This window comes from Chenopodium quinoa, unplaced genomic scaffold (assembly GCF_001683475.1).
Source record: "Chenopodium quinoa cultivar QQ74 unplaced genomic scaffold, ASM168347v1, whole genome shotgun sequence".
Classification (NCBI taxonomy): domain Eukaryota; kingdom Viridiplantae; phylum Streptophyta; class Magnoliopsida; order Caryophyllales; family Amaranthaceae; genus Chenopodium; species Chenopodium quinoa.
Window position 1 is genome coordinate 3,231,845 of NW_018744537.1, and position 13,265 is coordinate 3,245,109.

The 13,265-nt window shown below is 34.6% G+C and overlaps 2 protein-coding genes across 2 annotated transcripts; both read left to right on the plus strand.

The window, feature by feature from the left end:
• The first annotated feature begins 390 nt into the window (after positions 1-390).
• LOC110698686 (ABC transporter C family member 3-like) lies at positions 391-6,771 on the plus strand. The gene is made up of 9 exons (XM_021876188.1): positions 391-2,991; positions 3,458-3,544; positions 3,651-4,277; positions 4,483-4,647; positions 4,958-5,252; positions 5,345-5,559; positions 5,666-5,971; positions 6,058-6,121; positions 6,222-6,771. Exons 1-9 carry the CDS (start codon positions 637-639, stop codon positions 6,578-6,580), a joined length of 4,473 nt encoding a protein of 1,490 aa, XP_021731880.1. The 5' UTR covers positions 391-636; the 3' UTR covers positions 6,581-6,771.
• Positions 6,772-11,201: 4,430 nt separating this feature from the next.
• LOC110698688 (late embryogenesis abundant protein Dc3-like) lies at positions 11,202-12,818 on the plus strand. The gene is made up of 2 exons (XM_021876191.1): positions 11,202-11,422; positions 12,063-12,818. The coding sequence occupies exons 1-2, from the start codon at positions 11,369-11,371 to the stop codon at positions 12,576-12,578; spliced, it is 570 nt and encodes a 189-aa protein (XP_021731883.1). The 5' UTR covers positions 11,202-11,368; the 3' UTR covers positions 12,579-12,818.
• Positions 12,819-13,265: the final 447 nt, after the last annotated feature.

A 13,265-nucleotide genomic window follows, 5' to 3' on the forward strand; every position in this document is an offset into this window, starting at 1 on the left:
TTAAAGAGAGACAATGTTAAAAAGTGGACAATGTAAAAAAATGTGGTTAAAGATAATTTGTGAGTATTTTTAAGGTCAACCCATCTTTTATAAAGTCCCAATTAATAGTTCTCATCAATATTCCTGCTTTAATTCTCTGTTTCAAAAGAAATGTTTCAGTTAAACTGCATATGTATGCCAATATAAAACTTTGACTAATATAGTAAAAATTAATATTCGAAAACTTTACATTAAGATGATTCTAATTAGTATCAACATGACTATATTTTTTCTTATTTATAAATCATTAACGTTGGTAAAAGTAATTAATGTAAATTCTAAAAAAAAAAGTAAAAATAAAGCATTTATTTTGAAACATAAGTACCACACACCGACCTCAACTCAAGTTCAAGTGTCCAACCTCTCCAAATAGAATCATTTTTCATAGTAGAAGATGATTTTGTAATTTTGTTTTTGTTCAAATTTGTTTTAGGTGTTCATATTTTCTTGGAACATAGCGATAATTAACAAGTACGTACTCATACTCTGTAACCCGTTTTCTCTTTAACTGATTTTCCCATAGCCCGCTCTTTTTCCAAAACACTATAAATTCCATCTTTAAAGCTTCCTCCCCACTTAACAAAACCCCAATTGAACATGGGTATTTCACCAATTTCATATTTTCTCTCTTCTTTGAAAAACCCATATCTTAATTTTCTTCAAAGTCCATTCTTTTTGCAAGATTCCTCTGTTTTCTTACATCTAATCCTATTATTTGGTCTAATTCTTTCATGGGTTTACAAATTTTTCCGACGAAATGGCAATGATCACTCCAAAGATAGAAACTCTTGGTATTTTAAACCTGTTTTCTTCCCTTCTTTAGCTCTTTCTTTATTTAATCTAGTATTATTTTGCTTAAATTGCTTTTATTGGTATAAAAATGGCTGGTCAGATGAAAAACTAGCTACCCTTTTGGTTTTAGCATTGAAGGTGTTTGTTTGGATTTTAGTTTCTATTTACTTGCATAAACAATTAATTTACCGCTTTAATGGAGTAAAACTTCCTTTTCTATTGAGAATTTGGTGGGGTTTTTACCTTGTTGTTTCTTGTTATTGCCTTATTGTAGACATTATCCAATTTAGGGGAAATCAAACTTTGCCAATTCAAGTTTTGGTGTCTGATGTGGTGTATACTACATCAGGAATTTTTCTTTGTTGTGTTGGGTTTTTTGGGAGATTTACTAGTGAGGATTGTGATCTTCAAGAGCCATTTTTGAATGGTAATGGTAGGGTCGATTCGAGTACAAGCGAAGGGAGTGAAACAATTAGTCCTTATTTGAATGTTGGGTTGTTTAGTAACCTAACTTTTACTTGGGTAGGCTCTTTAATCTCCAAAGGTTATAATAAAACTTTGGACCTTGAGGATGTTCCATCTCTTTCGGGTAAAGATGATGTTAGTGAATCCCATATGATTTTTAGAAATTGTATGGAGTCTCTTAGAGAAGGTAGTGATAAGAAGGTGACAAGTATGAGGCTTGTGAAATCTTTGATCTTAACATCATGGGTTGATATCGTATTGACGGCTTTCCTTTGCCTCATCAAAACATTAGCGTCTTTTGTTGGTCCGTACCTCATTGATACCTTTGTCCAATACCTAAATGGGAGAAGGGAATACAAAAACCAAGGGTATGTACTAGTTTCTGCATTCTTCTTTGCGAAGCTTGTGCAATGCCTATGTCAAAGGCATTGGTTCTTTAGGCTTCAAGTAGTTGGGATTAGGATGAAAGCTGTGCTTATAGAGAGTATCTATAATAAAGCATTGACCCTCTCTAGTCGATCAAAGCAAGGTCATACAAGTGGGGAGATGATCAATTTCATGTCTGTGGATGCAGAGAGAATTGATGATTTTAGTTGGTATATGCATGATCCATGGATGGTCATATTGCAAGTTGCATTGGCCTTGTTGATCTTGTATAAAAGTCTAGGGTTGGCATCAATTGCTGCACTTGCTGCAACCGTTTTCATCATGTTAGCCAATTATCCTTTGTCAACTTTGCTTGAGAAGTACCAGGAAAAGCTAATGGAAGCCAAGGATAAGAGAATGAAGGCAACATCTGAGATATTGAAGAACATGAGAATTCTGAAGCTTCAAGCATGGGAAATGAAATTCTTGTCTAAGATTGTTGACCTAAGAAATAGTGAAAATGTTTGGTTGAAGAAATTTTTTAGTATTTCAGCTGCAACAGTTTTTGTTTTCTGGGGTGCTCCAACATTTGTGTCTGTTATTACTTTTGGGACATGTATGATCATGGGTATACCTCTTGAATCAGGGAAGGTTTTAACTGCTCTTGCAACGTTTCGGATTCTTCAGGAACCCATTTACAACCTGCCAGACACAATCTCTATGATCATACAGACAAAAGTTTCCCTTGATAGAATTGCCTCTTTCCTTTGTCTTGATGACTTAGAACCTGATACTATAGAGAAAATTCCTAGAGCTACTTCTGAAGTTTCTGTTGAGATAAATGAGGGAAATTTTAGCTGGGATCCATTGGCCCCAAGCCCTACATTGAAAAACATCAATCTTAGAGTTAAACATGGTATGAGGGTGGCAGTTTGCGGTACAGTTGGATCTGGAAAGTCTACTCTACTTTCTTGCATTTTAGGAGAAGTTTCAAAGTTCTCTGGCAGTTTACGATTGAGTGGATCCAAGGCTTATGTCCCACAATCCCCTTGGATTCAGAGTGGCAAGATAGTCGATAATATTTTGTTTGGCCAGAAAATGGATCATGGAAAGTATGACAGGGTATTAGAGGCATGTTCCTTGAAGAAGGATCTTGAAATCTTGTCTTTTGGGGATCAGACAATCATTGGTGAGAGGGGTATCAATTTGAGTGGTGGTCAGAAGCAGAGGATACAACTCGCTCGTGCTTTATACCAAGATGCTGACATATATCTGTTTGATGATCCTTTTAGTGCTGTTGATGCTCACACCGGTAGTCATCTCTTCGAGGTATCAACGTTTTCCTTGTACATTAATTGCATTCTATTTTGTTCCCATTTCGTCGTACAAATACTGGTGATATTCACATTATCCTTAGTTATTTGTTTAACACAATTTTCACAATTAGAATTATTGTTATATTTGGATTGTATGAGGATTGAACGATTATAGCTTCAGGCTACTAACCAATGCCATCCTGTTACTGACCATCGTCCATTGTGCAAGATTGATTTGCTGCTTGATCCCAGTACATGGCTTTTTAAGAAGTGCTGAGATCCAGGGTTCTTGCGGCATCACATTACATGTGTTGACTTTGCATAAATTTTCCTGTTTAATTTCTTGGTCTTTAGATTCATGGTTCTGATGCAATTATTCCTTTCCATTGGAATCTCAGGCTATTTGCTTCTCTTAGGTACTGCCTGATTAAAATGCCTATTATGCTAATTTTTGTGTATTTGCATGGATGTTCTTGCAGGAATGTCTGCTAGGCCTTTTAGAATCCAAGACTGTGATATATGTAACACACCAAGTGGAGTTCTTGCCTGCTGCAGATTTAATATTGGTGAGAATACTTTAGAAATTTTCTTCTTCCTCCAATTGTAGTCATTGTACTGTATTTCAAATCACCTTCTGATTTGATTACCCTCTAACTCATGTATCTTTTAAAGGTCATGAAAGATGGGAGTATATTGCAAGCTGGGAAGTACAATGATATTCTTGCTTCAGGAACAGACTTCATGGAACTTGTAGGAGCACACGAAGAAGCCTTATCTGCACTTGATTCGGTTGAGCCTGGAGTTTCAAAGCCGAAAGTTGATGAGGAATGTAGTGATAAGAAAGCCTTAGAGGAGAGCAATGTTGGTAATATTGAAAAAAATGATGATATGACGGGGCTGAAGGGACAACTAGTTCAAGACGAAGAAAGAGAAAAAGGTAGAGTGGGACTTTCAGGCTATTGGAAATATCTCACAACAGCATATGGAGGAGCTTTGGTACCTTTGATATTGTTAGCTCAAATACTTTTCCAGACTCTTCAAATTTTAAGCAATTATTGGATGGCTTGGGCAACTCCTGCCTCTTCTGATGCTGAACCTACAGTCAATGCGAAAGCTTTAATACTTGTCTATGTTGCTTTGGCCATTGGAAGCTCCTTTTGTATCCTAGCAAGGGCAAGTCTCCTTTATACTGTTGCGTACAAGACAGCTACTTCACTATTCAGTAAGATGCACTCGTGCATATTCCGTGCCCCCATGTCATTTTTTGATGCTACCCCAAGTGGGCGGATTTTAAATCGGGTACATACACATCCCCTGTTTCTTCTTTGTTTTGCATTCAATTTTGAGATATTTCTGATGATTGATGGTATAAGAAGAATAGGAAGGTGGTAAATTATTTTGTGAGATCTCTAAATAATGAACATAATAAGTATCTTAAATTGTCTGCTGTAATTAGAGTTGATTTGACGTAATTTATTGTACATATTTTCATTTCATGTTTCAGGCATCTACTGATCAAAGTGCTGTAGATCTGAAAATTCCATCTCAAATTGGTTCTTTTGCATTCTCGTTCATACAACTTCTGGGAATTATTGTGGTGATGTCACAAGTTGCATGGCAAGTTTTCGTGATTTTCATCCCTGTTATTGCAGTCTCGTTATGGTATCAGGTAAATTTGATGAGCTTTGTACTCTTGTCATTATACATAATAGCAAATTGCTTTACGAGATCGAAATTGTGGCTTGAATTTAGTGTAGCTGAATATGTACTAATTATTCTCTTTGTCTATCTTTGTTTCTTCTCCAACTTAGTCACAGTGTTATTGCTATTATTATTTCCTTACTAAAACAATCTTTCATTTGGTTGTTATCTCTTATGTCTTCATTGGTCACTGATCAAATTAATGTTCTACGAATTATTAGGCTCATTCTTAAACTATATCTTCTGTTATTCCAATTATTTTAAATTTTATTATGCAGCAATATTACATACCCTCAGCACGAGAACTTTGTCGATTGGTTGGAGTAACTAAAGCTCCAGTGATACAACATTTTGCTGAGACTATATCTGGAGCAACAACTATTAGGAGCTTTGATCAAGAATCTAGATTCTGTGCCACAAGCATAGAACTAGTAAATGGATACTCAAGACCAAAGTTTTACAGCGCTGTTGCAATGGAATGGCTTTGCTTTCGCTTGGACATGTTATCTTCAATTACATTTGCCGCCTCATTGATCATTTTGATCTCCATTCCTGTAGGAGTAATTGATCCTGGTATGTGAGCCCCATTTATTTCTGTACTCGCTATCATATTTCCATCATGTACAACATAACCATTCTAACATTCATTACTCTTATGTTTAAAGGAATCGCTGGTTTATCTGTTACGTATGGGCTCGATCTCAACAGGCTACAAAGCTGGATGATATGGAATTTATGTAATATGGAGAATAAAATCATCTCAGTTGAGAGGATCCTTCAGTATACTTGTATTCCAAGCGAACCTCCACTTGTTATGGAAGAAAATAGGCCAGACTCATCTTGGCCGTCTTTTGGAGAAGTCAATGTTCAAGACCTTCAGGTGATTTTAGTTTCATTTCACTCTGAAAACTAAATAAAAATTTGGCAACAAAAAAAAAGAAATTAAGTGCATGCTAGTTACTGTATAATGTTGTGGAAATCTACAGATTCGTTATGCGCCACACATGCCAGTTGTGTTACGAGGTATTACTTGTACTTTCCATGGAGGGAAGAAGACTGGCATTGTAGGGAGGACAGGAAGTGGTAAATCAACCCTCACACAGGCACTTTTTCGCATCGTTGAACCTGCTACTGGGCAGATCATGTTAGATGGTATCAACATATCATCCATTGGACTGCATGATTTACGCACCAGATTAAGTATAATCCCACAAGATCCCACCATGTTTGAAGGAACTGTCCGAAGCAACCTGGATCCTCTTGAAGAATACTCTGATCAACAGATTTGGGAGGTAATTCTTACATATTGGTACACAACTTTGCTCTACTGATTACCTTTCCATTTTTCCCTAAAAAAAACACTTTCTAATGTTTTCAGGCTCTTGATAAATGCCAACTTGGAGACGAAGTTAGAAAGAAAGAAGGAAAGCTCGATTCAATAGGTCTGTTTGTTACTTCATCTACTCTGATTTTGGTCCCTTTTTTTTTTTTTTCCCCTTCTTTCAGCTCTCAACTTATTTGTATTCTTTATCAAAATCTCAGTTACTGAGAATGGTGAGAATTGGAGTATGGGACAGCGACAGCTAGTTTGTTTAGGCCGCGTTCTACTCAAGAGAAGCAAAGTACTGATTCTAGACGAAGCAACTGCATCAGTCGATACAGCAACAGACAACTTGATTCAGCAAACATTAAGGGAACATTTCTCAGATTCAACAGTTATTATCATAGCACACAGGATTACATCAGTTATCAATAGTGATATGGTGGTGCTTCTAAGCCATGGACTTGTAGAGGAATGCAATTCTCCTATGAAGTTGCTAGAAAACAAGTCATCGTCATTTGCTAAACTCGTAGCAGAGTATACAACAAGATCTATATCAATTGCAGAGAATGCAACATAAGAGTACATTACAGTTTTCCTGGATGATGGCGAAAATCATTACAATAGAATTTTGTATAAAAGTGTAAGCAATACAATGTACAAATAGAGTGTACGTAAGCAATAGAAAGTACAAACAGAGTGTAAGTGGTGGTTTATGTATATTGGTGCTAATATTGGACCTCCAGTTAATTAATGATGCTAATTGTCAGACATAGAGGTGTCAAATCGGGTATCCAGATGGAGTTTTGGTTGAACCACGACAGGTCGGGATGTTTGGGTCGGGTAATGATGGGTCATTTTAACCTAATAAACCAAATCAAATCGGGTTGAGCTTAATCAGATTCGGGTTAAAGTTGAGTTCAAACATGGTCGGATACAAATCGAACTTGGGTCAAGTCAAATTCGGGTCGAGTCATATTGATTTAAGATGAACTCTGATCTAGATTTTATCGGGTTTATTTGGGTCAAAATGGATTTATTTGATTTTGGATCGGGTCATTTCGAATTCAATTAGACCTTGGTTCGAATCAATTCAGTTCTGGTTAAAATTTGAATCTAGCTAGTTACTTCGATTATTAGCTCATTCTCAATTAAAATTACTTTAGTTTCGGTTTTGAGTCGACTAATTTGAATTCAGGTTAATCTCAATTCAAGTCGTTTTAGCTATATTAGAATACATGTCAGATAATGTCATTTTTGTTATTGGAGATTTTCATTCATATGTAGTCTGTTGGGTTTCATTTAATTTAGTTTCGTATTGGCTTATTAGAATTGTTATAAGATTGACAACTCAAGCTATTACAGAAATTGACTATTTATCGCCTTGATAGGGTGATTATCACATCGTTGTAAAATGTCTTTTTCCTTACCGTTTTGCGTTTATCGTCGTCTTTGCGGCTATTTATCATCATCAATTCATTGGCAACTTGATTATTAGAAGTGTTAAGATTTTTTTTATTATATATTAGCATCTAAATCGTGATTAAGAATACAAGATTTTCAAATTTTAGTAATGTTTGAATTTTGTTATTGTTAATGAAGTTATACCCCTCCATTTTGTAATAATCGCAACACATTTTTTTCATGTTGGTTTCATAATAATTCTAACTCCTTATTAAGTAAGGACACATTACTACAGATCAATAATGAATAAATGTTACTTGAGTTTGACGTATAGCTAAAATAAGTTTTAATAAAGGTTATTAGAATTTAAATAAATTACAACTAAAATAAGCTATAATAAGGACTAATAAGCTAAGTTAAAGTCCATTCAGATTAGGGTTTGTTCAACTCCCCTTATTTTCTCTTATTTCAAGACTAAAAGTTTAGATAATATTATATAATTTTAGATAAGTTTATTCAAATTTAGATTAGTTCAAATAAATTCAAATTAGTTCAAATAAATTCAGATAAGTTGAACAATTACAAATACATTCAGAAAAGTTCATTTTTTAAAATATTCAGATTAGTTCAGATAATTTATGATAAATTAAGATAAGTTCAGATAATTTCAAATAAATTCGGATAAGTTCAGATAAATTAATATAAGTTTAGATTATTTAAGATAATTCAGATATTTTCTTATAAATTCAAATAAGTTTAAATAACTTCAATAAATTCATATAGGTTCAGATTGATATGAGTTCAGATAAATTCAAATATGTTTATATAAATTCAGATAAATTCAGAGTTGTTTATATAAATTCAGATAAGTTCAATTAAGTTGAAATAAAATCAGATTCGTCAAAATCAGGTGAATATAACACAACTAATCACATTCATATATCATGTATACATATATATGTTATAAATTTCAAATTTTAAACATTTAAGGAACTATAATTTTTTATTTTTTTTTATTTTATCTTATATGATAATTTAGGATTGTTTGACTTTAGAGTACTAACATTATGGACTAATATATCAATCATTGTACCATCCCTATAATGTTGACTCCATTCAAACATTCTTATTGCTTTGCTCCACTCTTTACTTCTAGAGTATCTCAATATTTCCTATAAATTAAAGTTTTTTTATACCATTTTATTACCAGTTACTATTCCATTCTATGTCTCCCTTCTTTGTTCTCTCTATAATTCACAACTTGGATCATGAGTTATTATTGGTCTACCCTATTACCAATTACCTTAGTCATGTCGGGTTATGGTCATGAAAAATTTTAGTTAGGTTAATAATATATAGGTCGGGTTTAATTGGATCATGAGTAATTTCTGGTCGGTTTTAATTGGGTCATGGGAAGTTTCAAATCAGGTAATTAAAGGTCGGTTAAAAAGAGTTATTTTTCGGGTCTAAATGGTTTCGGGTAGATTTTGTTTCGGGCTAGATCGAGTTCGGATTTTGTATTATCGGGTCTTATTGGTTTCGGATTAAATATGAGTTGATTTCAAGTTGGGTTTGGATCATAAATTACCGAGTGGAGTCAGTTTTGAGATTACGTCGGGTCGACTTCAGATCGAATTCGGATAAAAAATACCAGGATCCAACTAGTTCGAAAACAGTTCGGTTTCAGGTAAACTTTTCGAGTCGGGTAAGTTTTTGACACCCTAGTCAGACATACAGGCTAAAGAGCAAAGCTTTTCATGGTAATAGAAAAAAAATTGTTTATAATGATTTTCTTTTTCTTTTTCTTTTTTTGTATTTGAAAAAGAATACTTCCTCTGTTTTTTAAAAATCACATTAATTTTTCCCGTGCACTATTCACATGCTCTCTTTGATTTAACTTTTTACTATTGTAAAATGAGTAAATAATGTTGTTATGAAGTACTCCGTACTATATATCATTGGATTAATTACAAGGACATTAATTACGATTGGAGTGGTAAAGGTGAATGTTGATGCCCATTTAACTCACAACAACGGTGTGCAGTTTGGTGTGGTGATCTGTTAGCTGCTGCAGTGAAGAGGGTTGATGTTGGGTGGGGTCCTGAGATGCCCGAGACAGGGGCAGCGAGGTATGGGTATTTATGAGGACATCCTCAAATTGAGTTTGCTTTTCAATTATTTTGCTTGTAAGCATGTTAAACACGCGGGTAATACTGTAGCTTATTTGGTTTTACAAAAACTCTTATTTGGAGCGTGTTTGTATGAGCTCATTCTCTCAAAACTTACAAACTTTGGCAGAACTCGATTTATCTTAATAAAATCCCGTACTTTTCCTCAAAAAAAAAATTACAATGTCTATTTATACTATAATTTTTTGTTATAATTTTTACTAATAGACAATTAAAGACATTAATGGTTAAAATTATAGCTCGATAAATGTGCTAGTTAAAATTATGCAAACATTAAATAACGAAGGGATTATTATATTAAGACAATCTAAAACTTTCTATCTCGACACCCTTTGTAAAAATCCATGGTTCTCGCCACCCTTTCTTTCCTTTACTTTGCTAGTTTATGTATTGCTTTTCCTGCGTTTTTCTTTAATTTGTCTTCGTTTAGGGTTGGCTTCATGATGTGCAATTTTCAGCATCACCGCAATCATGGAAGCTTATTTTGGCAACAAACTTTCATTTGTCTAGATAGTTTTAATCATCTAGTGGTTATGTAATATGTTATAAAAAAAAACAGGGGCGAGACTAGGGTTCTAATTTCAAAGTATTTTAAATTGAGCTCTTATTTTATACTCCCTTCATTTTTTTTATAAGCTAGGATTGGAATTTAACTCTGATCTAATGGATATACTCTTATATTTTCACAGCCATTGATCCACTTATATATTCTGTATGTAATTCTAAGTGAAACAAATTATACTTATATTAATTTTTGGGGCCTTTTTATTTGGGGTTGCACCTTGCACACCTTGCACCGACCTAGCCCCGTCACTGTTTATGAATAGCTAGTAGTAATGTAGTATAGATTAAAGGTTTCCCCATTCTAAAGTGTTTGGGTCTAATTCAGCTATATTACTAATTGGGCCGGTCCAAAAGATTCAATTATAAAAGCAAGATTCAATTCTCCGTAAACATGCTAAGTCCAAGTCAACCAAGTCCTGTCAGCATGGCAAGCCCATCTGACTTCAAGAGCCCAATTCTCCTGAATTGAGCAAAGGTATAAAAGTCATTAATTGTCTCTTCTAACATTCATTCTCAATCAGCGTCAAGCAATTAATTCTCTTGCACAACATTTACTCTCTATACACTGAACTGACTTTAGTATCGGAGGGTCTTCCTCGACAACCACCCCAGAGGCTAGTTTACGTGTGCTTTGTTGTGCAGGAAATCCTTGGTCAACTTTTACCTGACCAAGCTTTATTTTCTCCACCGAAAAGGGTCTGCTGAAGGTCCTATTGTTTTCACACCGAAACATAGAGTATATCTCATTTGTACAAGAAGAAAACTAATAGGCAGACACAATTAATGTAAAATCATTATTTTATTTTATGATCAAATCTTAATATAAAATTCATCGATCGAGCAATAAATTTCTGATCAAATCTAATACAATTTGATCACATAAAAAACGTTATCTAGAAGAGTACGCGAAAAGTGGAGCTAACTACGATAACACGTAGTCGTATTATAGTAGAAGCTAATAGTTGCATGGCACGTGACAGGTTACGTATCTCATAGCAAGACACGTGTCCTGGGTTGTGAGAAGCATGCAACGTCTATAAATACAGGGTTCAATACAATCTACAGTAATAGTTCAACCCAAATAAAAAAAAAAAAAGAAAAAACTCATAATCAATAATTTTCAGTTTTTATTGTTGATCAAAGCTTCTTAATTTTCGATAAAGTTGGTGATTAGTTAGAGTTGGTAATAACAGTAACTTAGAAACAGTAAAATGGCGTCTCATGGTCAGAGTTACAGAGCTGGTGAATCTGCTGGTGTAGCTGAGGTAATTTATTAATTAACTCTTAATCACATGCCTAAATTAACTTGTTACGGAATATTTCTCTTTGTTTTGTAATATTTTTTTAATTGTTTTTATTACTAACCTATGATAGTTAACTATGATATTTTCTTATGTTGCACTATGGTTGGATTTATCAATTCGATCCCTGGCATTTCATGATGTTATGTTCCACTTTCCACGCAAAACATACATTCTGTATTTGTACTATTTTAAAATGTTGTTGATATGCTTAGCTCTATATTCAGGATAGTAATGATCTATAATCGGATTATTTTATAAATTTATTAAATGTAGTATGTATTTCGTGTAATTATGTAAGGAAAAAAAAGAGACCATGATGTACAAAATATGGTAGGTTTTAGACTATGTCCTTTTTCTTTTTTTTTGGTTTATAGCGTTTCTACCCGGTTCATCGCCCTTTTGCCTAATTCGAATTTGGGTCTCAGTTTTAGTGGTTAAGTTTCAGTTCCCCCTCAATTATTGTTGTGGGTTGTGGGTATGTTAGATTTTAGTCTATGTTGACAACTATTTTCCGTTATTATTAAGAGAATGTAATACCTATACATCTAATAGCTTGCCCCTATGTTAAACATGTAATAATTACAATTGAGTTGATTTATAGGAGAAAGCTAATCAAGTGATGGGCAAGACAAGGGGGGCAACAGAAGCAATGAAGGACAAGGCCCAAGAAGCCAAGGACAAAACAATGGACACAGCCCAAGCAGCAAAAGACAAGACTTCTGAAAAGGCCCAAAACACAAAGGGCCGAGCCCAGGAATCCAAGGACCAAACCGGAGGGTACGTAGCAGATCAGGCCCAATCCACCAAGGATGGGGCCGCTGGAATGGCCCAAACCACAAAGGACAAGGCCTATAATGCAGCCCAAGTCACCAAGGATAAGGCATATAATGCAGCCCAAGCCACCAAGGAGAAGGCCTCGGAAATGGCGGAAGCCGCGAAGGAGACGGCGGAAGCCGGGAGCGAGAAGACTGGAGGGATACTCCAGAGAACCGGAGACCAAGTGAAGAGTATGGCTCAAGGTGCAGCTGATGCTGTTAAGAGTACTTTTGGGATGGATGAGGCTGAGGAGGATGAATTCGATGAGCCCATTAAGACTACTAGGCCCAATAGGCCGTAGAATGAGTGTATTAGTTTGTTGGGCCTTTTATAGAATTGGGCTTTTAAGTTTGGTTGTTTGTCATTGTGGTTTTGTTTTGTTGTATTTATATTTTGGACCCATTTTAGGCTTTATGACATGAGAGTCTTAGAGTGACTTCACTTTGTTTATCATTCTGTAGAATCTTGGGATTAGGGGTTGTGGTGATATAAGACAATGTTCAGTCCCAACACATGATATCAAAAATTCGGTTTAGCACTATATCTCCCTGGTTTTAGTCTTCATTTTCAAACTAGTATCACTTTGAAAACCATACACGCATTTAAAAGTTGTTCGAAATATCATGGTATGCACGGTGTACCCAAATGTATAATCAACAAATAAATGGTACGATATCGAATATTCATAAGATGAAAAGATACCTTCATTGTATTCCATATACTTTTGTCCCTAAAAGCCTGTCTTCTTCCTACATAAATGAGGTTCCTTCAACAACCAAAACGACTTGCAACATATTCCACTCAATTTGGAAATCTCAAGGATTAATGTCATCAGCCAAGAATTGACTAAAAAGCATACCTAATGAAATCTGCCAATTAGTAGCTTCAAACTTCCGTTAGACTTCCAATTTAAACAAGATTTATAAAAACTACATTTTACAAAAAATATTAAAAAAAAAAAAAAAAAAGTTATGAACAAAAAAAAAAT

Coding starts and splice junctions, on each gene's coding strand:
- LOC110698686 (XM_021876188.1), top strand. CDS start 637: ATGGGTATTTCACCAATTTCATATTTTCTCTCTTCTTTGAAAAACCCA. Junction 2,992..3,457: donor CCGGTAGTCATCTCTTCGAG/GTATCAACGTTT, acceptor ATGTTCTTGCAG/GAATGTCTGCTAGGCCTTTT. Junction 3,545..3,650: donor CTGCTGCAGATTTAATATTG/GTGAGAATACTT, acceptor TATCTTTTAAAG/GTCATGAAAGATGGGAGTAT.
- LOC110698688 (XM_021876191.1), top strand. CDS start 11,369: ATGGCGTCTCATGGTCAGAGTTACAGAGCTGGTGAATCTGCTGGTGTA. Junction 11,423..12,062: donor AATCTGCTGGTGTAGCTGAG/GTAATTTATTAA, acceptor GTTGATTTATAG/GAGAAAGCTAATCAAGTGAT.